Source organism: Onthophagus taurus, chromosome 8 (genome assembly GCF_036711975.1).
Source record: "Onthophagus taurus isolate NC chromosome 8, IU_Otau_3.0, whole genome shotgun sequence".
NCBI classification, from domain to species: domain Eukaryota; kingdom Metazoa; phylum Arthropoda; class Insecta; order Coleoptera; family Scarabaeidae; genus Onthophagus; species Onthophagus taurus.
This window is the reverse complement of record NC_091973.1, coordinates 311,498-335,138: the sequence shown is the minus strand read 5'-3', so window position 1 is coordinate 335,138 and position 23,641 is coordinate 311,498. Positions and strand designations below refer to the sequence as shown.

General features: G+C 32.2%; 5 protein-coding genes across 7 annotated transcripts; 2 read left to right on the top strand and 3 right to left on the bottom strand.

The window, feature by feature from the left end:
- Positions 1-1,130: 1,130 nt before the first annotated feature.
- On the bottom strand, positions 1,131-15,844 carry LOC111414250 (Transcriptional coactivator yki). Of its 3 annotated transcripts, none has more exons than XM_023045538.2 (5): positions 14,336-15,844; positions 6,609-6,745; positions 5,506-5,637; positions 3,957-4,217; positions 1,131-3,850 (listed from the first exon to the last, which is right to left on the bottom strand). In XM_023045538.2, exons 1-5 carry the CDS (start codon positions 14,824-14,826, stop codon positions 3,618-3,620), a joined length of 1,254 nt encoding a protein of 417 aa, XP_022901306.1. In that variant the 5' UTR covers positions 14,827-15,844; the 3' UTR covers positions 1,131-3,617. The 3 variants fall into 3 exon arrangements, with proteins under 3 accessions (XP_022901306.1, XP_022901308.1, XP_022901309.1); XM_023045540.2 differs by having other exon boundaries at positions 5,566-5,637; XM_023045541.2 differs by having other exon boundaries at positions 3,759-3,850; positions 3,909-4,217.
- A 676-nt stretch (positions 15,845-16,520) lies between these two features.
- On the top strand, positions 16,521-17,338 carry LOC111414244 (translocon-associated protein subunit gamma). The gene has a single exon (XM_023045530.2). It carries the CDS (start codon positions 16,686-16,688, stop codon positions 17,235-17,237), a length of 552 nt encoding a protein of 183 aa, XP_022901298.1. The 5' UTR covers positions 16,521-16,685; the 3' UTR covers positions 17,238-17,338.
- Positions 17,339-17,403: 65 nt separating this feature from the next.
- LOC111414243 (G patch domain-containing protein 11) lies at positions 17,404-18,368 on the bottom strand. The gene is made up of 2 exons (XM_023045529.2): positions 18,235-18,368; positions 17,404-18,180 (listed from the first exon to the last, which is right to left on the bottom strand). Exons 1-2 carry the CDS (start codon positions 18,279-18,281, stop codon positions 17,427-17,429), a joined length of 801 nt encoding a protein of 266 aa, XP_022901297.2. The 5' UTR covers positions 18,282-18,368; the 3' UTR covers positions 17,404-17,426.
- A 550-nt stretch (positions 18,369-18,918) lies between these two features.
- LOC111414241 (tipE homolog 1) lies at positions 18,919-20,354 on the top strand. The gene has a single exon (XM_023045526.2). The coding sequence runs from the start codon at positions 19,315-19,317 to the stop codon at positions 20,107-20,109; it is 795 nt and encodes a 264-aa protein (XP_022901294.1). The 5' UTR covers positions 18,919-19,314; the 3' UTR covers positions 20,110-20,354.
- Positions 20,355-20,973: 619 nt separating this feature from the next.
- On the bottom strand, positions 20,974-23,155 carry LOC111414240 (uncharacterized). The gene is made up of 4 exons (XM_023045525.2): positions 22,710-23,155; positions 22,476-22,651; positions 21,690-22,067; positions 20,974-21,615 (listed from the first exon to the last, which is right to left on the bottom strand). The coding sequence occupies exons 1-4, from the start codon at positions 23,110-23,112 to the stop codon at positions 21,391-21,393; spliced, it is 1,182 nt and encodes a 393-aa protein (XP_022901293.1). The 5' UTR covers positions 23,113-23,155; the 3' UTR covers positions 20,974-21,390.
- Positions 23,156-23,641: the final 486 nt, after the last annotated feature.

Here is a 23,641-nt window from a genome sequence, read left to right as displayed (position 1 = left end):
TAAGTGTAATAATTCTTTTTTTTTTTTTTTGAAATCGAAATAAAACAGTAACAAAATTTCTCATTTTTTTGTTAATATCAGCAATTAATATAATCAGGAATTATGTGGGTTAACAATGGCTATGAAAAGGAAATGGATGCGAATATCTAATCTAAATGATTTTATTAAACGCTTTTATCATTGCTTTTATAACGAACATAAAAGTCAAAGAAGATAAAGAAGTTTGTCTTCCAATATGTCCATTGTTTATTTATGATAATTTGGTCTTTATGATAATTGGGTCTTCATTTATATTTTTTTTAGATATCCAAATGGTGTTTTGATGGAGAAGAGACATTTTATTTATGAAATAATATTCTTTTAAAGTTTGATATCGATAGAATTCATCATCGTTTTTAATACAAGTCCAATTTTTAACTACCAACCTAAGAACCAGTTCCTATTACTGATCTTAGTCTTTTCACATGTCTTATTTCCGCCAAATATTGTTAATTAGGGTATATACCAAAATTATATTTAACTAACTCTTTGCCTTTTGCTCCCAGATGCGTAAATATCGACAAAAATATGTATTTACGCAGCAATTTGAAGCATCTCAAGCCGAGGCAAACAAGTACTGAAAACATTTTATGTATCATTGTATATTTTTGTGGTTGTTGATATAAATAATTTTTTAAACGTGGTTATGTAAACGGATGAGTTAATACACTCTTAAATCTTATGGTTCATGAATTTAATGTTGTAATATAAATATGAAGGCTTCTGATAGGCGATATTTATCCAGATTACCTCTATCAACCGATGACTAATATGCTGTAGACCTCAAAATGCAAAAATCAACTTGATAATAAACTAAATTTTCAACATTTCTCGATACTTAACCTGCTTCAACATCTCCATTATCTCTTAATATCGTCTTGATATCTCCAAATTTCATCATTGCCTTCCTTAACATTAAAAGAGTTTAAAAATTTATTATTAATTATGAAGAAGAAATGATCTAAAGAGGCATTTTTGCCTAAAATTAATTTTTTGTAAGTCTACATATATATATACGGAAGAATAAAAGATTAGATTATTAGACAATTGACGCCATAAAGGTTGGTTATATGAAATAATACAACGATAAATTAAATTCTGTATTTTATTTACATTACATGGCTACTACATACATAATATCAGGAGAGAAAAAAAATATGTAAGAAAAATATTTAGGGATTTGCAGCATTGCTAAGCTGCAGACGAAAAAAAAAATAATAAATCAAAACAAAAAATAAAATAAAATTAGATGAGTAAAATGTTAACTTATCAAAATGTACATAATAAAATCAGATGTATAATATAATACAAGTAAGGCCCTAAAAAGATACTGCACATTACAAACACGGATATAGTTCACCACAAGTATATGTAATATGAATATACAGAGAAAAAAAAATTAGAACAACCGTCTCGTTTGATCCGATTAATTGTTAACTATAAAGAACAATTTATATCGTAAAAAAGAAAAAAAAACGCGTTTAGACCTCACTCGCTAAATCGAACCGAACAAAATTTTTTTTATTGAAAGTGGTTCGGTTTAGAAAGAAGTTTTGTATCGCTTCAGCATTTAATTTTTTTAATATAATAATTATTATTATTGTTCACTGCCTATAATTGTTCCAAACATAAAAACATATATATAAAAAAAATTGCATAACCATAACACGACGGTGATGCAATTTACACAATATATATATATTTATATAAAAAAAATTATGGTAAAAATATCATTGCTGTCAAACTTGCTTAGTACTACATAAAATCTACTGTAAAGATTTTTTAAATTATTTTTTTAAGTGTTGAAGGCACTCCTAATGTTAATTCATTTTTTAATAAATGTATATTATTAGTTAACGCTAACGATTACAAAATATATTGTCCAATATATTTACAAAAATGTAAAGGCACCTCATATGGATGGATTTGTTATACGTTGTGAGCATAAACGACAGTGTTTTTTTCAAAAAGTGTGTACGTTATTATAAAAAACTTTTTAAAAGTTAATTTTGATTCATTTTCGTAACAGCCGCGCGTCTTTTCCTATCAGGAGAAGGGCGTGCCGTTGAATAACTTACAAAAGAAAAACAAATGTAAAATGAGAAAATGAAAAAAACAGCTAAAAAAACGTATACGAAAACCGTATACGCTCAACTACTAACATGTAAATATATAATTATAAATGTGTATACATATATTTATAATACTCAATATTTCTTTCTTTTTTAATTCGGCATTATTGCGATTTTTCAAAAAAGGTTTTATATTCCGTCTAATCACAGAACGAAGAGGCTCGGCATATTCATTTAATAGCTATTATTCTTTTTTTAAACGGGACAAAAAAATAAGAAAATAAATTACGAGAAAAAATAATTTTTTGATTTTTTTTCGTTTTCGTTTTGATTGGAGCTTCTAAATCTCGATTAATTTTATATACTACAACAACTAAGATAAAAAGTTACAAACTATAAAATGTATGATAAACATACCCAACATTAAAAAATAACGTTTCCATAAATATGTATGTCGCGACGTATTTTTATATGAATATAGAACTTTAACAATTATTTGTTAACATCGTGTATAAATCGATTATTAATTATTATTGCATTTTTAGAAGCGTATTACTTTACCGTTTCGTTTTTTTAAATATATTTTGATTGCTTATGATTGCAACTTTGATTGGTCACTTACAATGAATTTTTCTAAATAATAATCTCAACAAATATTTACATACGAAGATGTAGCAGAGTAAAGAAACACTCAATCAGTTCAAACAATTTTAGTAATTAATTTTTGTACCTTGATAAGAATAAAAATAATTTCTTGAGAATAACCATTTTATACATATCAACAATCTTTGTGATCTTGAATAATTTTTGTACTCGTTTGATTTTCATTATATTACTATCACATTATTAAAAGGCAGATTTATGCCGCAAAATAATAATTTCTTTTTAACAAATATTTACAACTTCGCTTCAATTTTGTAAAATATAAAAAAAATAAAATTTTTTTTGTATAAATATATTTCAATATTTACATCTAAAAAAATTTTTTGAACAGAGGAGATCATTTGATTGTTTTAATGTATAAGTAAAAGTGATTTAAAGGTTTGTTTTGGGTTCTAAATTAACCGGAAAAAATCCCAGTTAATTTAGCAAACTTAAAACTTAAAGATAATTTAAACCTTAAAACCTAAGAGATAATATTAGAGTATAGATAACAAAGGATTTTTTTGAAATAATTGAATGTTTCTTAGACTTTCCTCCAACCTGTATATACATATATTTTTTCTTATTTAAGTTATTAAATTATAAAAGAAAGGGCGATATATTTTCGCTAAAAAAATAATGAATAAAAGGTATCAAAATAAAAAATATATCGTCATTTCCGTAGAAATAAAATGTAGTAAACTTACCGTGTACGAGTTTCCAATATGTATCATGCGTCGAAAATAGAAAATAAAAAAGAGAAAAATAAAAAGCTCTTAGAAAAAAAATTAATGAGAAGAAGAGTTGATCGACGGAAATATAGCGACGGGAGAGGACGCGAAAGAATATAAAAAAAATAAAGTTTTACAACCAAATAAGATTTTCAGGCCTTATCAACGATTGGACGTCCTCTATGTTCGGAAACTCCTCGCCAAGATGCAACGAGGGCACGAGGTCGTCTGTTGAATCGATGTTCTCGCTGAGAGAAATATCCGGTGTATCCATCGTGTGACTGTCGCTGCTCACCTCCATGTTATCATCGATGTTCTCAAGAAAGTCTTCGGGTGTCTGCGGCATCGAGAGGGTCGTTCCCATACCTTAACAGATAGAGACCGCAATGTTATAGTATAAAAATCGAGCGCAAACAGAGCTTACATGTTGTAGACATCTATTGCTGTTGGTGTGTTTCAAAATAGTACATACCCAGTCCGCTATCGGCCGATTCCTGACGAGTATGTTCGGTAAAACTGGATAAGAACGGGTCCATTTGCAATTCGGTACTGCTTCCTCGCATCATCAACTCTTGCTGCCTTCGTATTTCCTGCTGCCGTTGTTTCAAACGTTCACGTTCCATTTGGAGTAGTTGCAAACGCAATTTTGATTGTTTGTCGCATCGGGATTGGGGAGAAACTGGACCTTGTACCCATTGATTTCCGAGCACTTGCGAACGTTGCACGTGTTGGGCTATAATTAATAAATTATATTCTTTAAAATACAGTTTTCTTAATTAACATGATTTAGCACGGATGGTTTAACAAATAAAGAAACACAAAGACTATTATAAAATAGTTATACTGTTATTTTAAGTCTTTACCTGCTTCTTATAAAAATTTGACAATGGCTCTAAACGCTACTAATGAATCAACCCACATACCTGTAAAGGGCAACTTTTCTTTCAGCTTGATCTGTTTTATTTTCAATTTTAAATCTGCAGTGAAATCTATCACACAACGATAAAAATCAATTTTATACAATTACTACAAACATTTCGAAACCTCAAACGTTTGTCATTCATTAAATCGATTCATGAATAAATCCATTCAAGCTTTAAACGCTCATAAAACCCTAACATCTATAAAGTCTTAATAACTATAAAGTCTTAATATCTATAATTGTTTAAGACCGGCGAAGTCTTTTATGAACGCTTTCAACGCGTTTTAACCGTTGTAATTATTATTTTTTTATGACCACAATTGCGTAGGATGCATTGAAAAAAAGTTTAATAAACCGTTTCCCACCAACTTGTATTTATAGAAAATTAATTCCATTTATTGCTTAAAAAAAATTAAAACGAGATTTTAGATCGAATTGCTTTCTTATCTCAAACGTTTAGAAATTGAACTTGCTATTTAAAGAATTTCACACATTCCATAATTAAAAAAAAATAAAATCGAGCGATAACAAAATTCTTTAAAGACAGATTTCACTGCAATTTTAATTACTGCACCCAAAATCCCCCTAAATAAATTAACTAAATAAATACTTATCCACAACCATATTTCTGTGAGTATAAAATGCATTCCAAGCGTGTTAACGTTTTCCCCATCTCCAAAGTAGAAAATAAATAAATAAATATAAAGAGTTGAAGATAAGTGTGTTAGCTAGTCAAAAAAGTAGAAAGATGTTGAAGATTTGTCGCAGAGCGGACCAAAAAGTTTTATTTTTTAAATTTCGGCGACATGAAACAACAAGAAATGATCAACTAGATATGATCAACAAGAAATAATTAACAAGAAATGATCAACAAGGAATAATTAACAAGACATGATCAACAAGAAATAATGAACAAGAAATGATCAACAAAAACAAACAAAAATAAACGACGGGTTTTTAAGGTCCGAAAGTCGACCGAAGATCAATCGACATTTACGGTCCGCTCGGACTAAACTCGGACTTTGGTCCCCATGACCCCGCTCACTACGAAAAGACATGCACAAGTAGTTAATATTTGTTAAGAGAAATGAAAACGTACGTATTCTTGGGTCGAACCATGACGTTGTGCGCGTTTGATGGTTTATAAAATATATTTCACCTTCTGACGTCTGTGCTTGTTCCCATCCTTCCGGCAATGGTCCTAATTCTACGTCCGAACTTCCATTTACACCTACCGAAAATTCAACAATTTTATATTAATAATCACAAAATAAAAATTAGATTGTTTTTGATACGATCATTCAATATGATAAGATCTGATAATTTATTGTAAAAAATGGCAAGGATTGATATTAAAAATATTATTCTTTGAACTTGTTTCGATATACTTATCAAGAAAATTGTAAAAAATTGATATAACTAATTAACATTTAATTTTTTCGTCTTAGCCGCAGCTCTCAAATACTGCTGCTCATAACTGTATTGAGATATTTTAATAAATAGTGTTCAAATTCTGGAACCATTGCCTCGGCTTCTTAATATGCTGTATTCATACGTTTTCATATCTATTTTCAAATACTACAACCACTGCCCCGGCTTATAAGTAATACTGCATTGATATGTTTTATTATCTGTTTTTCAAAAACTGGAACCACTGCCTTGGCAGCTTAGCTGCCTCGGCTTCTTAATAATGCTGTGTTGCGATATGTTAATATATAGTTTTCAAATTTTGGAACCATTGTCTCGGCAAGTTAGCTGCCTCGGCTTCTCAATATGCTGTATTCATACGTTTTCATATCTGTTCTTCAAATACTACAACCACTGCCTCGACAACCCAGCTGCCTCGGATTATAAGTAATACTCCATTGATACGTTTTATTATCTATTTTTCAAATACTGGAACCACTGCCTTGGCAACTCAGCTGTCTCGGCTTCTTAATAATGCTATATTGCAATGTTTTAATATCTAATTTTCAAATCTCAAATATATGTTTTTAAATAGTGGACAATGTAAATGTATATATAAATTATGTAATTGTAACTTAATAAAAAATTAATGAAAAAAAATAATAAGTATTTATAAAAGTAAGTGTAAGTATTTAAAAAATTATATTTGCTGATATAACGAAGTAATAAAAAGATTACCTCGATACATAACTAACTACTAATGAGAACATTTTATTGAAAAGAATTTTTTTATACCTGTACTGTTTGTTTGCGTTGGAGATGTTACTTGATGCGTTGTCAACAGTTGCTCGGCGCTTTGGTGTTGTTGTGCGGCTGCCTGAGTGGCCAGGGTCTTCCTTGGGTCTTCCCATGTCGTCGTGCGCGTGATATGACTGTAAAGAAACGAGAAGAAACCTTCTAGAAGCATTCCATTCTTGTGAAAAAAGTTTTTACAAAAAACTAATTTAAACTAAACTAACTTTAATAAGATTGATGTTATTATTTACGTTTTTTTAAATTAAATTGAGGTTAGTTTTATTTGTATATAAACATACTGCCAAATGAAATTTGACCGAAAATAAGAGTAATCTTGTAATTCCTGATGGTTAAATCATAATATAATTCTATATAAAGTGAAGAAGTTGTAAGTGTTATAACCGAGATAGGGCAAGTTAAAAGTGGAGATTATTTATATATTGGATATATTACGGTCTATTTCTGTGCGGCGTAAATACGCGCGCCTATATATCTATTGGGCTTTCTTCGTAAAGTTGTTATTTCCTGTTGGGTAGTCGAAAATAGCTGGGTCCCGCCTTAACGTTTTTTTCTCCATTTACTGGCAATCTGCCACTCTTTTATTTTATCGCTATTTATACGTGATCAAAATTAATAATAACTCACTCTATTTACGAAAAAATACACACGACAGGCCGCGGTGTGCTATTCCGAAAAAATATGATAATAAAAAGGCCCGACATGGAGACTGAAACGGCCGAAACGGGCGCTAAATATAGCCGTGGATGCGACGAGGAAAAATCAAAAAAAAAAGAAACTAATCTCCATCGTTCGAAATCGTTTCTCGTACCTTCACCGAAAACATAAACACCTCGATTGTTTCCATATAACGTTATCTATGTCGCGAAGATAACGGGACGCGACGAGTAAGATCTAAAAACAATAGCATTCGTCATTAAAACCGGCGTCGAAAGTCGAACATCGTCGCCGTCGTCAAAACGTTACGATCGAGCATCTGAAACTCTTGGCGCCATGTTCTTTTCAGAGAGAGGATATTTTCGTGACAATGAATCATTTCGTTCCATTCACAAATAGTAGCTAGAAATTGATAAACGTCCCCACCGCCGGCGTCGTTCTAAATATACCAAGCGCAACAACAAAGGCGTTATTACGTAATTTTTGACCGCAAACGGTCGCCGCGCGTCCGCCGTTCTTAGCCGATTTTATTTTAACATCATATCTGCGCATGATCAACAATTTTCTACCTCAATATTACGAAAAAAATTCAACTGTTTACAATCTTTTTTTAAACTTCTATATGGGTCAATTTTACATCAAAATTAACAACTGCGCGTGACAAGTAACATCCCTTCAATGACTCATCAAAACTACATTTAGACTCCGTTTGTTTTCTTGATCGAATTTGCATATAAAATCATTTTTAATTACATCTATATATTATTATTATTTATTATTATAAGAAATACATTAACACTATGATTTTGGCCATTCATTCAAAATATACTCGCGATTCTTCAACTCCAAACACTAATGGCGAAGCTTTAGGCTGATAATATTTGGTTTCAACTAATTAAGCCGAGGTCGCTTGCGGCCGAAGCAGAATCATTAACCCTATCTATAAACACTATCGGCTAAGCTTGGGGCTAAGAATGTTTGATTCTGAGGTTGCTTGCAACCGAGGCAGTGGAATTAATACCCAATACTGGTTAATGTATGTTTTAATCCTTCAATTGTAAATGACCATAAAGAAGCTAATTAAGCCGAGGTCGTTTGCTTCCGAGGCAGATCCATTAATGCTATATCCTTCTATAAACACTGTCAACGAAGCTTGGAGCTAAGAATGTTTGATTTCGAGGCAGCTATATACATCTAGAAACACTATAGGGAATACATTCTCGGTATTTTTAACCGATTTCGGATTCTACTTAATTAATTAATCATCAGGAACAAAGCGAAAATTTTCATACTAAAATATATTTATATATTTTTGTGAAAATCAATAACTACGAATGACGAGTAAAACCCCTCGAATGACTCACCACAACATCCTATTTAATACCATGTATTAGAAAACGTATTCATAATAAACATTACGTACAAATAATTATGTATTAAGTGATTTAAATATTTATTGTGTTATCTGAAAACGTTTTTCTTTGCTTGAACGAAAAGTTGACTCGTGGCACTCATCCACGTGCCCCAAAAGCAAAATCAACCCAAAAATAACTTTTCCCCCAATAAAACGCAAGAGAGCGAACCTAAAAACGAATTTAGTAAACGAATACACATACAACATATTGAAGTTTGTTCGTAAAATAGAAAATTTCGATTAGTAATAAAAAGTTTGTTGGAATTTGCGTTACGCTTCATCATCGTCCACGCACGTGCTATAAACAAGAGAAGATGAATAAACATTCTTGATATGATTAATAAATATCTAAAAATGTCGTATAACAATAGTACCAGATGTTACTTTTATAAACAAGATACAAAATTTCCAAACATTTTCGAAAAAAAAATCGGAACAAAATTAGATGGGAAATGTTCCTGTCCTTGGAGGTTTTTACCACCTTTAAAAGAGTCGGTTTGACAACAAAGAAAAGAATAGCAGGTCCCGAAACAAGTAAAATAATAAAAAAAAGATAATAGAGAATCTACCTGGGCGAAGGTAGATTCGAAAACGTCTTAGATAAGATGAATGGAACCGTCGTCCTTATCTCAAAAAGACGTTTTGAAAAAAAAAGCTTTGAGGAGGCTACCTGGCGTCGTCCCCTGACGAAGCGTTTTAGCGACAAAACCAATTCACCGCTAGAACTAACTGAAATATCCAAGAAAAAAATTACGCCCGACCAGACTTAACCGTTTTTCTCCGACTAACTGTATCTACAATTACAATATTTACTGTCGATTCGATTTGTCGCCGATTTAATACACGAGAAATTACACGGGCGGCGCTTCAAAGCGAACGTCGCAGTATTGCTGTATTCGATTAGATTAAAAATTTTTTTTGATAAAAATTTTATTGTTTGGGAACAAACGTGTCGATAAACATTCAAAGCAAGACGATTTTTTGGTTATCAATATACGCAAGTACGAGATTTTCTACTTTGTTCTCAAGGTCACCAAACTGAATATAATTAAATCTACAAATACGTCAAAAACCAGTTTATATATTTATTAAATTCATTTATTTTTGTTTTAACTACAACCTGAGCATAAATATATATTATGGTCAAGATAGATATAATCGTAATCAATAAGCGAAGTGATTTGAAACAAAGACTATTTACATTTTATAATTTAACTTTTTTTTATAATAATGTTGAAGGTAAAAAAAACAAGGAAATATTGTGATCACGTACGGTTCACGTGAAAATCTAAAAACCCAGCAGTTAGAAATGTGACTCATATATATCTCATGTATCAACGTTGACTTCGCAACGTTTCGTTATTGCCTCTGTATTACTTCCTATTAGTTAGTATCACTTCGTGAGGTTTTTGCGTAACTTCTTCGTAGCGTTTCGCGTTACGAAGAACGTTGTTACATCGCATTACATTATTTATAAGTATTATTTCGTATTAAAAAAAATCCATATAAGGAGTTTCTTTTTTGCGTTAAAAAAAAGTTTTTCTAGGTTTCTTAAAAGTTTAAATTATCGTTATTTAAGTAAGGTTAAGTTTATTATGATGTTGTGTTCGAAGAACTCGTTTTGGCTATTTTCACTTTGCCAAGGTTATCAATTTCTAATATCGATATTAACATTAACGTAGCTATTTACTTAAAAGGTTACGAAGACGATTGTATTTTAATAGCTGACGGGGTCAAAAGTTTATTTTCTAACCCGGAAGTATGATAGTTAATATCGCATTAAAAGTAAATAATAAACCGTTGATAATAAGAGTAAGATGCGTTTTCTCTCTGAGACTTCTTCACGTGCTTACGGTGTAATAAATTATTTTTTAAAAAAACAAACCGCAGCAAAAGTTTATCATGTTTCCGTTTGCGTATTGGAGTGATGAAGAAATCCAATCTGTTATTGTTAGACTTGAATATTTTTCTTTTCCCAAGCCACCCACACTCTCTCTAAAATGCTACATTTCAATCTTGACGGGTATAACAAATTTTAGTTGGTTACTCTTAAAACCAAAGATTTATTGGAAAATGGAAATAACAAAACAATTAAAATGCAGAATGGAAAACATATAAATGGGATTGTTTGTACGAATGGAATTTAATTCTGAATTGCGAGACGTAAAAATCTTAATCAACGGTAGTGTACCAATTCAATGTATTTTTAGTTATTTTATAGCGCGCATTAAATACTGCACCGGAGTAATCGCATTTTTCGGTTTTATAACCCAAATTGCTCTTTTCATTCAAGCAAAATAGTTCAGTAAACGTTAAAAACTTCGATAAGACCGTTAACTGCTTGTTTGCAGCTTTTAAAGAAAGAATTTTTATTAACTTGTGGTTACAAATTCCCCATATAGAATAAAAACATTTCTTTTAATTTCTTTTTATATAACAATATCGCAATAAAATATATATATAGATAATATCTTAGCGTCTCAACCTCAAACATATAAACTTTATTCTGAGTTTAGCAGAGTTCGCGTGAGGCTGAGACTGCTCTACAATCTTAGCTAAAGATTTAGCTTGATTTTTCTTAGATATTTATTAATTTCGGGGAAAATAAATTGTTTGCCATAAAATGAAATTCAAATCTGATTTATTATATCTAATTATTCCGATTTTTCATAGTCCTCAATTTGACTCCTCTATACCATTCTGGTAAGAATTACGTTGGTTCCAAACACTTTCTTAATATTAACATTGCAATTCTTAGGAGGAAGGATCTTCATTGTGTTTTGTATTGGCCCAAAGAAATATTACAAGGTTATTCTGATTTAACATACCACCATAGAATCACTATTCTATTCTGCCAAAAAAATGCGGTTATGGAACTATTGCCATTCTCTCAAAATAATTTATAAACGCTAAAAACTGCAAACACAGTTAGCCGTTTGTTTCCAGCTTTTATTGGATAACTTTTAGGTATTAAAATCGAGTGAGAAATTGCTGATTTAGAACTCAACGAGTTTTATTGCTTTTTATACAGGAAACGCACAAAGGAAAATTTAACCTAAATTATTAATCAAAAAAATGCAGCCTTAGAAGAATTAAGGGTGCATTAATAAGAAATTCAGATCTTTTCCGAAGCTGACCAGAGTACTAATTCGAACCCTTCTTTAGCTGAAGAGAAAGAAGTATTTAAAAGAACTATTTCCAGTCTTCCAAAACAGTTCATAAACACTAAAACCTGCAATACGACCGTTAACTGCTTGTTTGCAGTTTTTATTAGGAAACTAATAGGTACTAAAACCGAGTGAGAAATTGCTGATTTAGAACTCAACCGTTTTTATAGCTTTTTATACAGGAAACACACAAAGGGAAATTTCTATTTCAAGAAATTATTGCGGAGTACGAAAAAATGTCGCCAAAAACATTTATTAAAATTTAATGAAATTGTTTTAATTATGCACTAACACACAGAGTTGCACAAAGCAGACTTCATCATATTACTTCATATCTGATAGCCATACCAATCGTAACTTCACGTTACAAAATTTTGAAATAGAAACAAATCAAATTCACGATTTTTATTAATAAAGGTTATAAGTTATAACTCAAAAACCAATACGAAAGCAGAAAAATGTTATGGACCAAAAATGTCTGTAATGGACTAAAAAGATGTTATTAACACTCAGATCAAATACAGCTAACACCACTTTCTAAACACAAAAATTACGATTTTAATTAACAAATTGGGTTATATCTCAACATCGAAAGCAATGGAAGAAAGCTTTATGCATAATAATTGTTTATAATGAATCAAAAAAGCATTATTCATAATTAATTCAATTCTAGCTGTAACCGTTTTGCAGGTGCTAAATAAAAAAGCTCAAAATCTCTAAATGGACTATTTTTGCTATAAAAATCGATGTTGCAGAACAAAGTAATGGACAAACATTGTGTGTAATGATTCAAAAAGATATTATCCATAACCAGATCAAACTGGGGAAGAATTCATAAAATGTTAAAATTTGTGATTTTTATTAAGATCAAAAATCACATGCACTGCACATATCTAGAGGAATCTAGAAGCTCTTAAATGTATCACACGTATCCGACACCCGCAAAATCCACTCTTTAATAATAGCAACGAGCTCCAATCCATCTCCGTCTACAATGTTAATCCCATAATGATGCCATCAACTTCCCTATTAATACCTTGAAAACCTCTTTATCACTACCCAATCTCGTCACCACGCGCTACACCTTCTACGTAAATTATCACCAAAGTAAGAAGAAGCCAAATTCAAACTAAGACTATCCCGGGCAGAAAGACTATGGTCGATGGGCCAAAAAATGTTTCATTAAAAAGAAAAAGTTTGCAGTAATGATGATTCTGGATATAATAGATTATGTTGTTTATGGTGATGAATGTTGAAAAGCAGGAGAAAGTTCTGCTGCGAGCACATCTGCCAATCCAATCCAATCCATCACCAATGCAAAAACCAAAATTGGTAAGATGGAATGTCCACGGGCTAAAGACATGAAAGATTAATAAGGGTAACAAGAAAGGTTAATAAAATATATTTAGTTAATATTATTAATAGAATAATAATATAATAATAATAATATCATAACATGTTGTTCCCCAACTTCTTATCGTCTACAAGAAGAAGACAACAAATTTCTTCGTCAAAATGAGTTTTTTTTACTTAAAAGTTATCTCTGTCGTGGTAAATATTTTTGGTATAGACATGAAAACTAGATGTGTGTTAGTGGATTTGATTTTTGCGTTGAACTGGAAATTGTGCAGAGAATGCAAAACAATCCCGTATTTTTGGAGGCGCGATCTGGGACAGAAACGGGACCCGGCGTTCGGAATTCCACCGAGGGCCCCCCCTTATTCTCGGTAATATTCCGCGTATCAGCTGGACATTACATAACGTATAGCGGTGCAACTTCGTCGAGCGGTTGTTACAAAACGAAGGCCCCGTTTTAGAAAGCGTTCTCTCGAAGAGGACGGCGGCGCGGACTACGAACGCGAATGCGATTGTTGTTTAGAACAGCAACGAAATGTACAAAAGAATGAAACGAATTAAGCGAAAGGGACGAAAAGAGGACAAAAAGCGAGATGGACTGAAAGATTTAAAAATAGTCGTAATATTAGTTTGTTCTATAAATATATTCGGCGTAACTCGTAGGGTTTTGTTATTCTTTTTTGCGGCGCGTTATTATTTTAACTTAAAGTTATACCAGAGGGTTCGACGTCCGAGGTACCGTCGGTGTAGAAACGCGAAGCGGCGGAGATTTGAAATTCTAAAAATATCTCGTGTGCGCCCGAGAAGAGCGCGAAGTGGCAAGATGGAGATCTCTCGCCAAAAGGAAATACGCAGTCAAGACACCAACGTTTTTATTTTTCTCATTTTTTTTTATACAAACAAAAACAATAATAAAATAAAAAGAAAACAAAAAAAGAGAGATTCTTCAATCAATTCTTATCCTTAATCCTTTGAACTATCATCAAATCAACGATAACACTCAATGTGTTAGTTATCTAGAAAAAAAATGAAAAAAAGAAAGAAAAAAGAATTGATTGAAAAAAAAACCTTTTTTTATTTTTGTTATTATATCTTTTTTGTTGTATTCTACTTACTTTAGATAATAAACCTGACCTTCCGGCGTACGAGCCTGTTCCCAACCGGGGGGCAACGGGGTCGCATCTTCTGTCTTAGTGGCAACGTCATAGGACCTTTGTTTGATGTGGTGATGGGCCGGGGCCGGCTGTTGCTGTTGCTGTCCGACAGCGTATGTTTGTTGAAGGGACGCTGGAGAACTATGCGCCCTATGATGAACTGGTTGTACAGGGTTAATTGTTGCACCCGTTGACGTAGCTGAAGAATTTGTACCAGTGGTTGATCCGAATGCCGAATCAACGGAGTTCTCGCGCGAATGGTTGATCGATTTCGAACCGGTCGATGGCGGGTTGAAAAACGAATCGGGCAACTTCCGCATACTCCACGGCACTTGAAGGGGACGTTTTGAATCCGGCTTCAACACGGTATCGAAAAGAGCTTGCAGGTCCGTTTCGGAGTCTTGATCAACTCTTACCACCTGTTTACCCGACTCATCCGGATTTAGGGCCATATCTTCCGACACTTATCTTTTTAAGAAAAAATAATAAGAAAAATCTCCCGACACCCACCTCCGCACAACAGATTTTCTTCTTCACTTTAGAAAACGACGACGCCGGACGCGTCCGGAATCGTCCGGTTTTTTATTTATTTTTATTGGTTAATTAAAAAAAAAATTTGTTTTTTTTTTCTTTTTTTTGTGTCTGTTTTGTTTTATTAATTCTTTTTTAGTTACTTGTTGGTCGGTAGTTAACTCTCCGTAGACTGACCGTGGACTGTGGGGACACCGGACTGTTCAGTGTGGTTCAGTCCCCGATTCGCGATTTCGATGTTCTGTTACCCGTAACCCGTTGTTGCCCGTTCCGTGACGTTCGTCGTCGTCGTCGTCGTCCCGGAGCCCCTTTCCTGACGTCGCGTTTCTGTGTTCAGGAATGCATGACCGGAGACACACCTGTAGTGGTTCCTACGCTGACAAGTAGCACCAGCCTCCTGGTCCCTGACCAGATGGCGCCACCTGATTTACTGTTCCGCTATCCGTGACAATCGGCTCAAGTTACCCCTCGAAAAAACCGATCTTCTACTACTTGTACACTTTTATCGCGAGTACCCCAACCCCGAGAACGCTATCGCCTCGAACACTCGATTCACACTGATACACTTTAATCACATCAATTGGGTACTGCTTCTGCTTTATCTCTTACTTGCGATTTGATTACTTATCTTGTGTTTGTTTAATATTACTCTCTTTGTATCACTATCGATATTTATAAATAAGACTGTTTCGATTCTGTTTACACCTAAATGTAGGCAACTTTATTAACCATTTCACTGATTATTCATTTGCCTATTTTATAAATTCCCCCCTACTTTTATACTTTATACAGGGTGTTAATGAACGATGTGCAGATATTTCAGCGGGCAAAATAAGCGAAAAATGTTAATAAACATGTAGCCAAAAATGCGTCACTTTATAGGGTTTCAATTTTTTTCTTGATTCTTCCGCAAGTTTTTGTTTGAACATCCTGTATAAATTTTGATATCGTATTATGCTTTCTTTATCTTTCTATTGTTTTATTATACCTTAGGAAAATAACCATAAATCCAATAATAAGACCACCTGAAATAGATCAAGCGGTCGTTCATAAAGTTGAAAATGACCCAAGCACTAGAAAATTAGCAGGAATATTTAACATTTCTCATGTAACTTGTCTGCAAGATTTTGGCAGAAAATTTACTTTATCCTTACCCTATTCAAAAAATGAACCACTGCCTCGACAACTATATAACGCAGTTACATTGAAGCTGCTGCTACATAGAAGTTGTGCTGAAAAAAAGTAATAATAATTTTCTTTTGAATAAATGAAGCAGTGTTATCTTGTGAAAATTTACTCAATTCTTTTCATCTTACAATAGTTGATATCTTTAAAATGATAAAATTTTTGGACGTAGGCAACCGAAAATACGAAGATATATAACCTAAACCTTCTAAATTAGAGAATTTAATTACCTAATTAATTAAAAAATAACATTTTAATCAAGATAATATCCCTCTATTTTATAAACTTTCAATTAGTTTTAAGTTTTCTTTTAGGCATATATAAATAATACTTTAAATTCGACAGATGTCGCTGTATCTCCATAATCATTAAAGGATTTTGACCCTAATCTCCTCCGTAATAAAGTCGCAATCTGGAAACGAGTTGTAGCCAAAGTGGCATTTAGATTGGAAACGTGGAACCGAAAAGTAGCGCGTCGTAACTACAAACCGTTTCCTTCATTTAGTATACGTCGATACTCGTTAACAATACTTCGGTTTCTCTCGAAGTCTCAAGTGTACTTTTGTGACTTACATCAATTAAAAAGAAAAGAAAAATGTCGAAGCACCAAGCGAAAGGTTTTACAAAGGAAGAGGAACTTCTGTTACAAGACTTTAGCAGAAATGTATCCACGAAATCTTCAGCCCTTTTCTATGGAAACGCTTTCATCGTCTCTGCTGTCCCCATATGGCTTTTTTGGAGAATTCACATGATTGATATTTTTACATCCTTGATTTTATTCTGCGTGGTAACTGCCATTTCCATGTACTTGTTAGCTATGGCTTACAGAAACACCAAGTATATTCTAAAACACAAAATTGCTGTTAAACGTGAAGATGCCGTAACCAGGGAGATGACGAAAAAACTCTCTGAAGATAAGAAAATGAGCAATAAAGAAAAGAACGAACGTATTTTATGGAAGAAAAATGAAGTGGCTGATTTCGAAGCAACCACATTTTCTATTTTTTACAACAACGCTCTTTATTTAGCTATTGTTATTTTTGCTAGCTTTTATTTGTTCAGATCATTAAGTCCTGCTGTTAATTATACCGTTTCGATTGGTGCTGCTTCAGGACTTTTAGCTTTATTCTCAACAGGTTCACAATAATTTCATTTCCATTTCAATGTTCATTTTATTTAATAAATACAATAGTTTTTGTAATATAAATTATAAATATTTCAATAAAAATAAATGACTTTTTGTTACAATTGGCTTTTTATCCTATTAATGATGTAATCGACTTTTGAGAAGGGGATTTTACCAAGTAAACGCGCAATTTTTAATTATTTTATTTACTTATAATTCATCATCATGATCTATTCTATACGGTCCAGGACAAATTCGATTTAATTCTTCGACGTCATCGCCACAAAACCCGCAATATAAACAATATAAATAATTATTTCTTAAATAATCTATAATTTCATTTAGTTTCTCGTTTGTAATTTCTTCCGGAGGTTCATCTTCTTCTTCTTCTTCATCATTGTCATCCTCGTTATCATTTTCATCATTATCTTTATTATTTTCAGCTTCTTTCAGTTTTTTAATGGTTAATAAAGGCCAAAAATGTTCCTTAATTGGTGTTAAAATATCATTTTTTGAATCTAATTCTTCGCAAGCCCTCTGTGCTTTATAATAATCTCTGCTTAATATATACATCATATTCCTCTCAGAAATTGCTTGCTTGAATTCTTGCTCTTTTTGCTCCAAATTTTTTTCTTTTAATTCTTCCTTTTTTGCTAAAACATCTTTGTTTTCTTTTTCTCTACCGACACCAGAAGAAGATTCTGTTACAATGATTGGTACTGGTTCTTTAATCCCTGTACTACTTTTACCTAAACTTTCACCTTCTTTAAAACCCATTTTTTGTAATAATTTAAAACCTACGTTACTCGATGGGAGTGCTGTATTTAAACCGATTTCTCTGGTTTCCTTCTCCTGTTCTTTGTACGATTTAGGTTTCTTAGCGTTTAAGCTTTTTTTGTGTTGGTCGAGAGATCTTTTTTGGGATTGTTTGAAAAGTAACCCCGGTCTTACATCAGATTTGGTGCTGCAATGTGAAAATAATAAAAGATTTGCTTTTCTTTCGTGGTTATTAATTTACCATTCTTCAAGGAATTTATCCGACATGTAATCTTCGTTATCCGACATTTCGGAATTGTTCAAGAAGAAATTTCTTTTTGAAAAAAAATTTACGAGAAATTGTTTTAGGTTATGTTTTGACAGTTTGATACCAACTGATAAAAAAATAATAATGAACGATTCATACTTTTATTAATATTACGAAGTACTATTAATTATAAAAGTTATTATTATTAAAAAATAATGAATTAATAAGGTTATTTATTAATTAGGTTACCACAAAAACCACAAATTATTCCAGATAGATGTTTCATCATGCATGCTCGATTGTGTGGTTGTCTACAATTCATTTTATGTTTTTAGCAAAGAAATTGTATAACATTGTTACAATTGTTATACAATTTCTTTGATTTTTAATCCTATTTTTTCATAATATATTATATCTTGTAATATTTATTGTTCCCATCACTTTTGGATGAAATGGGTTTGTGGCAAAAACTTCAACATTTCTCTCTGCCATATGGAGGAGGAGTCCTCACTATCAAGGAATCCGTTCTGTACAGGAAATGCCGACCAACGAGTACACAAACCAAAAAGGACAGAAAGACATGGGTAGCTAAGTATTTTTTCATAAATCTATCCCATTGGGGATTTTTGCGTTGACCCAAAAACTCGAAAGAACTCAAGTTTTAAAAAAAAAATTATTATTTGTTTGTTATGAACACGTACATAACCCCCAAAAAACATTATTTAACTTGTAATCTCTAGAGAAAACCAGAAATCAATAAAGAGGTGAAGTTTGTTGATTTAGTTTTCGTATAAATACTAGTATTTTTTTTGAAAAGTGATTAGTAAGGTTGGGTTGGCCTAAAAAAAAAAGAGGGTAGATCACTCGTCAATATCTCTAGTAGTCTCACTAAAGGTGTCAACCCTCTGAAATAAAACCGTTCGGAGGGAGTATTGGGGAGCATGCGCTTTTCTTTCGTCCAGGTTGTCTTTTGACGACAATGGATCATTATATACAGTACGAATAGAAGTGAAGTTATTAAAAAAGTTTAAAACCCCGTGTTCGTTATTTAGTGATGTTAGAGTGCTAGCGAACATGAGAAGCAGTAGCTCAGAGCTGCTTCTAGACCAACAAGAAGAACTGAGAAAACGTAAGATACAAGAGTTAGCTTTATCAAAACGTAACCGTGTCCAAACGAGCAGATCATGTAGGGAAAGGGCGCTATTTTATTCAACCAGTGTTTTGGCTATAATTGCAATAACCGCCGGCTCGTCTTTACTATTTCTCGTACCACTTTATGTTGATCCAGCTATATCAACACTTGCATCGAATTTTGTTACCGAACCTGTTAATTGTGTGACGACTAGACGTGAAGATTTAACTGGTTTAGCTAATTGTAGTTGGAGTTCTTGTAGAGAAGGTTGCACAAGTGACACATACCACTGTACGCATATCTATGTCAGCTATAATGATTCTAGTGCAAACCCCAATCAAACCGAAGATGCTGTGCTTTTAGTAAATATAAAAGGATGTGGGTATCCTCCATCGGTTCTCTGCAAAAATTTTACTGAAATGTATGGTACTGAAGGCACCGAATTTCCATGTCATCATTCTCAAGAAAATCGAACCGTGGTATTAACACATTATAAACGAGATGAACAAGTAGCTATTATAATACATTATTTTGCTGTACCATTTATAATAACTCTCGCCACATCGGTGGCTTTGTGCGTAATGCACTGCGATTGTCGATGTCATCCTACCCATCATAAACGAACCAGAAGATCAAGAATACATCAAGACCTAAGTGACGGTTCGATTAGCACCGGTGTCGATCTACATCACGCTCATAGCCATCATTCGGATCTTGTCGCCATTAGACCCATGTAACAGAGCGCTTCTTAACAAGGAATTGTTTAACGTTTAAGCGTAAAAAAACCACTTCGTTACTTGTTAGTTAGTCTTTTATATATTTTATATAATAATTTTAAGAGCAGCACATATGTAATATATCGTTATCATTAATATTATTTACGTTTTAATACGAAATTTAAATCATTTTTATCTTGTTATTTGTTAAAATTTTTTTTGGTAAGGTTTTTATATACGGAATTATTCATAATTAGATTTTAAAAAGAAATTATTAAATAGAAAGAAAAAAAATTGGCAGAAAAAGAATCTAATTATGAATTATTCTTCATAAAAAAGTTGTATATAAAAAAGATAACACGTACAATATGAATTGAGATCTAATTTCCTGTTTATCTGGAAATTATGTTATTTAAAAGATGTTACGAGCAAAATTCTATGAGGAAAGTATATCAGTCTTATTGTCAACTGACGGCACAATAATTTTTTAAATAGATATACATACATATATTATATATACAGATATATTTCGTATTTATACAAATTAAGACGGAGAATACATTTCAAATGTGATCGTAACAAAAAAAATTAACGTTTGTGCTAAACAAGGGAAGATAACGAAATGATTAATGAGTACTCGTCTAATATCATCGCTAATATGCTTTATTGTTACGTAATTAAAAAAATTACAATGAAATGAGAGGGATAGATTCAGTTCTGCACGAGAATAATAGAAATATTATTCTAATAGAATTATTTTTAACCTCCACATTTGTAAATGTTATTATTATCAAAACAAAGATGGTTAAAGTAATTTTTAATATTATTTTTATGACATGACTCTGTTATATTTTTCATTAAACGAAAATTTAAAAAAAAGACTGCTTTTTCTTCTGCATCCAATTTATTTAAACCTATAAATATAACAACAAAACCATAATAAATCTTAATAAACAATTATTAACTTATAATTATTGTTTCTTATACATTTTGATTAATTTTTTTTATTGACTTTAATTTTATACGTTTTCACTTCCATTAATTCAATTCAACAAACATTTAAATTCTAGGGTAAAAGTGAGCAGTAAGTAAGAAAAAACGTCAATGACGCTTAATAATAAGTATCACATAGCTTTAGAATTTCATTATTATTTTTTTTAACGTTATATTTTGAATTTTGGTTAAAGGTGCACTTGTGATAGAAAATACCTTTTAAGAAGTGCACGTAGCATGGAAGGGTGTGCGTTTACGGAACGAAAGCTTCCACAATTTTTGGTTTTAATTTCTTTTAAGGAAGATTTCTTACACTATTATGCTACGCCTATTTGACTTTTGATCCGGGATATATTGCTCCAAATCTTCCGGTTGCGTGTTCAAAGCTGAATAATCAATCGGAAATAACGCCGATGTTATTAACGTAGGTATTGCTCCAAATATATATTGACCAGGTCCGTTTGGGTAACGAGCTAAGAGGTAGTTGGCAAAACACAATTGGTATACCCTGTATGTTAATGGATGATCACCATTCTAAAAAGAAATTATATATAAAATATATATATATATATATATTTATGTACAGTGTATACAAAAAAAAATATTACCGAGGTTAACATACGATAAGCAACATCAAAAGTAGCATCAACTTTCGTCGATTCAAATCCAAGTACAGATGAGTAAAACGATTTTAATTCATCGCGAGAAATAATCCCATTCCCACTTTTATTAATAATTTGAAATAATATTTTCACGAAATATTGCAACCAAACGGGAAAATCGGAGAGATTTCGACAACCGAGTATCAAACATCCCCATTTATAAAGCCAACCATCCTGCGTAATATAATTATGATCATTGACGGTGAATCCGAATTTGTCATCGCCCAAGTCTTGTAAAAAAGTTTCAATGAATCCTTGTTCAACCTCCCGCAATGTGTTGTATTCTTGCGAGTTTATTGACCAATCGGCGAAATGGCGAAGACGCTTTAACAAAAAAAGATAATCACCTAAATTAAAAATAACAGAGATCTTAACCTTGATGATAATAAAATGTTATCTCCTCAAAAATTATAAAAAATATCTTCAAGGTTAATTGCATGATAATATCTTAAAAGGAAAAAAACAACGAATCTATTAAAAATATGATCAAGTGATGTGTGGCTTTAATTGTGGCGTTTTTTTGCCAAATTTAGCAATAAAAATATTGTTTGTTTATAAAAATCTTATCGAATTTAATCAAATTGATATATTTGCTCGTAAACAAAAAATTGCGTCAATTATTAAATGTAAATATAAAGAATATTATGTAATTTATGAATATGTTAAATCACTTAATTTGGTCGCCACTTGATTATTAATTGCCTTGGATTCTCATGGTTCCACAAAACTTACTTCAATAAATGCTTCAAAATCCTCTTCACTGATGAGATTGTCCTGATCATGATCCAAAAGGGTATTAAAAAAATATAAAAACTTATTGCTCTGCGTAGCAGTTAATTTAGGTTGGAATACTTCGTCGTCGTCTTCAAAATCAGTGGCGTCTCCTGTAAGTCTATCAACCCAAGTGGCTACAATGGAAATGAATGGTATAGAAATCGATATTGTGTAAAGAACTTATTTACTTACTCCAAACATGAACACTCCAGCCGGAACCATTCCGGTGGGTTTCGTCTTTCTCCAAAGCACCTATTTTTTTCTTATGTCCTTCCGCGTCTTCGTATTCGGGGAGCGTCCTCCACCGCTTTAGGAGATCTTTTGTGCGATCTTTGGTTTTGCTGCAAGCGTTACGCCAGTTAGCGATTATTTTGTGTGAAACTGTCGCGGAATGATCGGGACTAATCGATTTGACACTTTCCTTCCCGAAATGCACGTCTTTGTCAGCCCGCAAACTTCCCGTACTTGAATTAATCGCCTTTTCAATACTTTTTGTGCTCTTGATACTACTTCTCGACTGACTGAGATCTTTACCGGTACTGTTCTCCCTGCTGCCTAATTTTAGACTGTCATCGTCCTGCGGCTCCACGCTCATTTTACACCGGCGCCGGGTCTTTTTTGGAATCAGTCTTCGTTAGATAAGAATTGATTTGTCTTTATTTTTTTATAGGGTCCCTAGAACTACCGTGGACTACTGGATTAAAACTATTTTATTAAATGGAATGTGACGAAACACCCTTGGATTACGATAACGAAATCCCCACCCTGCTTTGAGTTACGGACGCTTTTAGACCTAGAATATCGACTGGAAGGGTGTATATTATTTATAACCGACGCTGCACGTCGACGTTTCGACAGCCCTTCCGTCTTTATCATTTTCATAATATCACCAAAACGGAAACGATGTCCCAACATTTCTTGTCATGTTATTTATTTCATTCAAGTTACGTAAAAATTATCTCTTAATATAAGTTTAATTATTAAATTATTGACCCTTTTATGTCTGTTTTTTTTTGATTAGATAAAAATTGTTTTTCAATGAGATAATTATATATATATATATATATATGAATCACAAAAATTTCAAAATATTTCTAAACTTAGCAAATTTTTGATAAAATTGT

Coding starts and splice junctions, on each gene's coding strand:
- LOC111414241 (XM_023045526.2), top strand. CDS start 19,315: ATGAGAAGCAGTAGCTCAGAGCTGCTTCTAGACCAACAAGAAGAACTG.
- LOC111414243 (XM_023045529.2), bottom strand. CDS start 18,281: ATGTCGGATAACGAAGATTACATGTCGGATAAATTCCTTGAAGAATG. Junction 18,181..18,234: donor GATAAATTCCTTGAAGAATG/GTAAATTAATAA, acceptor TTCACATTGCAG/CACCAAATCTGATGTAAGAC.
- LOC111414244 (XM_023045530.2), top strand. CDS start 16,686: ATGTCGAAGCACCAAGCGAAAGGTTTTACAAAGGAAGAGGAACTTCTG.
- LOC111414250 (XM_023045538.2), bottom strand. CDS start 14,826: ATGGCCCTAAATCCGGATGAGTCGGGTAAACAGGTGGTAAGAGTTGAT. Junction 4,218..5,505: donor ATGGTTCGACCCAAGAATAC/GTACGTTTTCAT, acceptor TATTAATTATAG/CCCAACACGTGCAACGTTCG. Junction 3,851..3,956: donor ATCGGCCGATAGCGGACTGG/GTATGTACTATT, acceptor CTATCTGTTAAG/GTATGGGAACGACCCTCTCG.
- LOC111414240 (XM_023045525.2), bottom strand. CDS start 23,112: ATGAGCGTGGAGCCGCAGGACGATGACAGTCTAAAATTAGGCAGCAGG. Junction 22,068..22,475: donor ATTTTGAAGCATTTATTGAA/GTAAGTTTTGTG, acceptor TTTTTGTTAAAG/CGTCTTCGCCATTTCGCCGA. Junction 21,616..21,689: donor CTTATCGTATGTTAACCTCG/GTAATATTTTTT, acceptor ATTTCTTTTTAG/AATGGTGATCATCCATTAAC.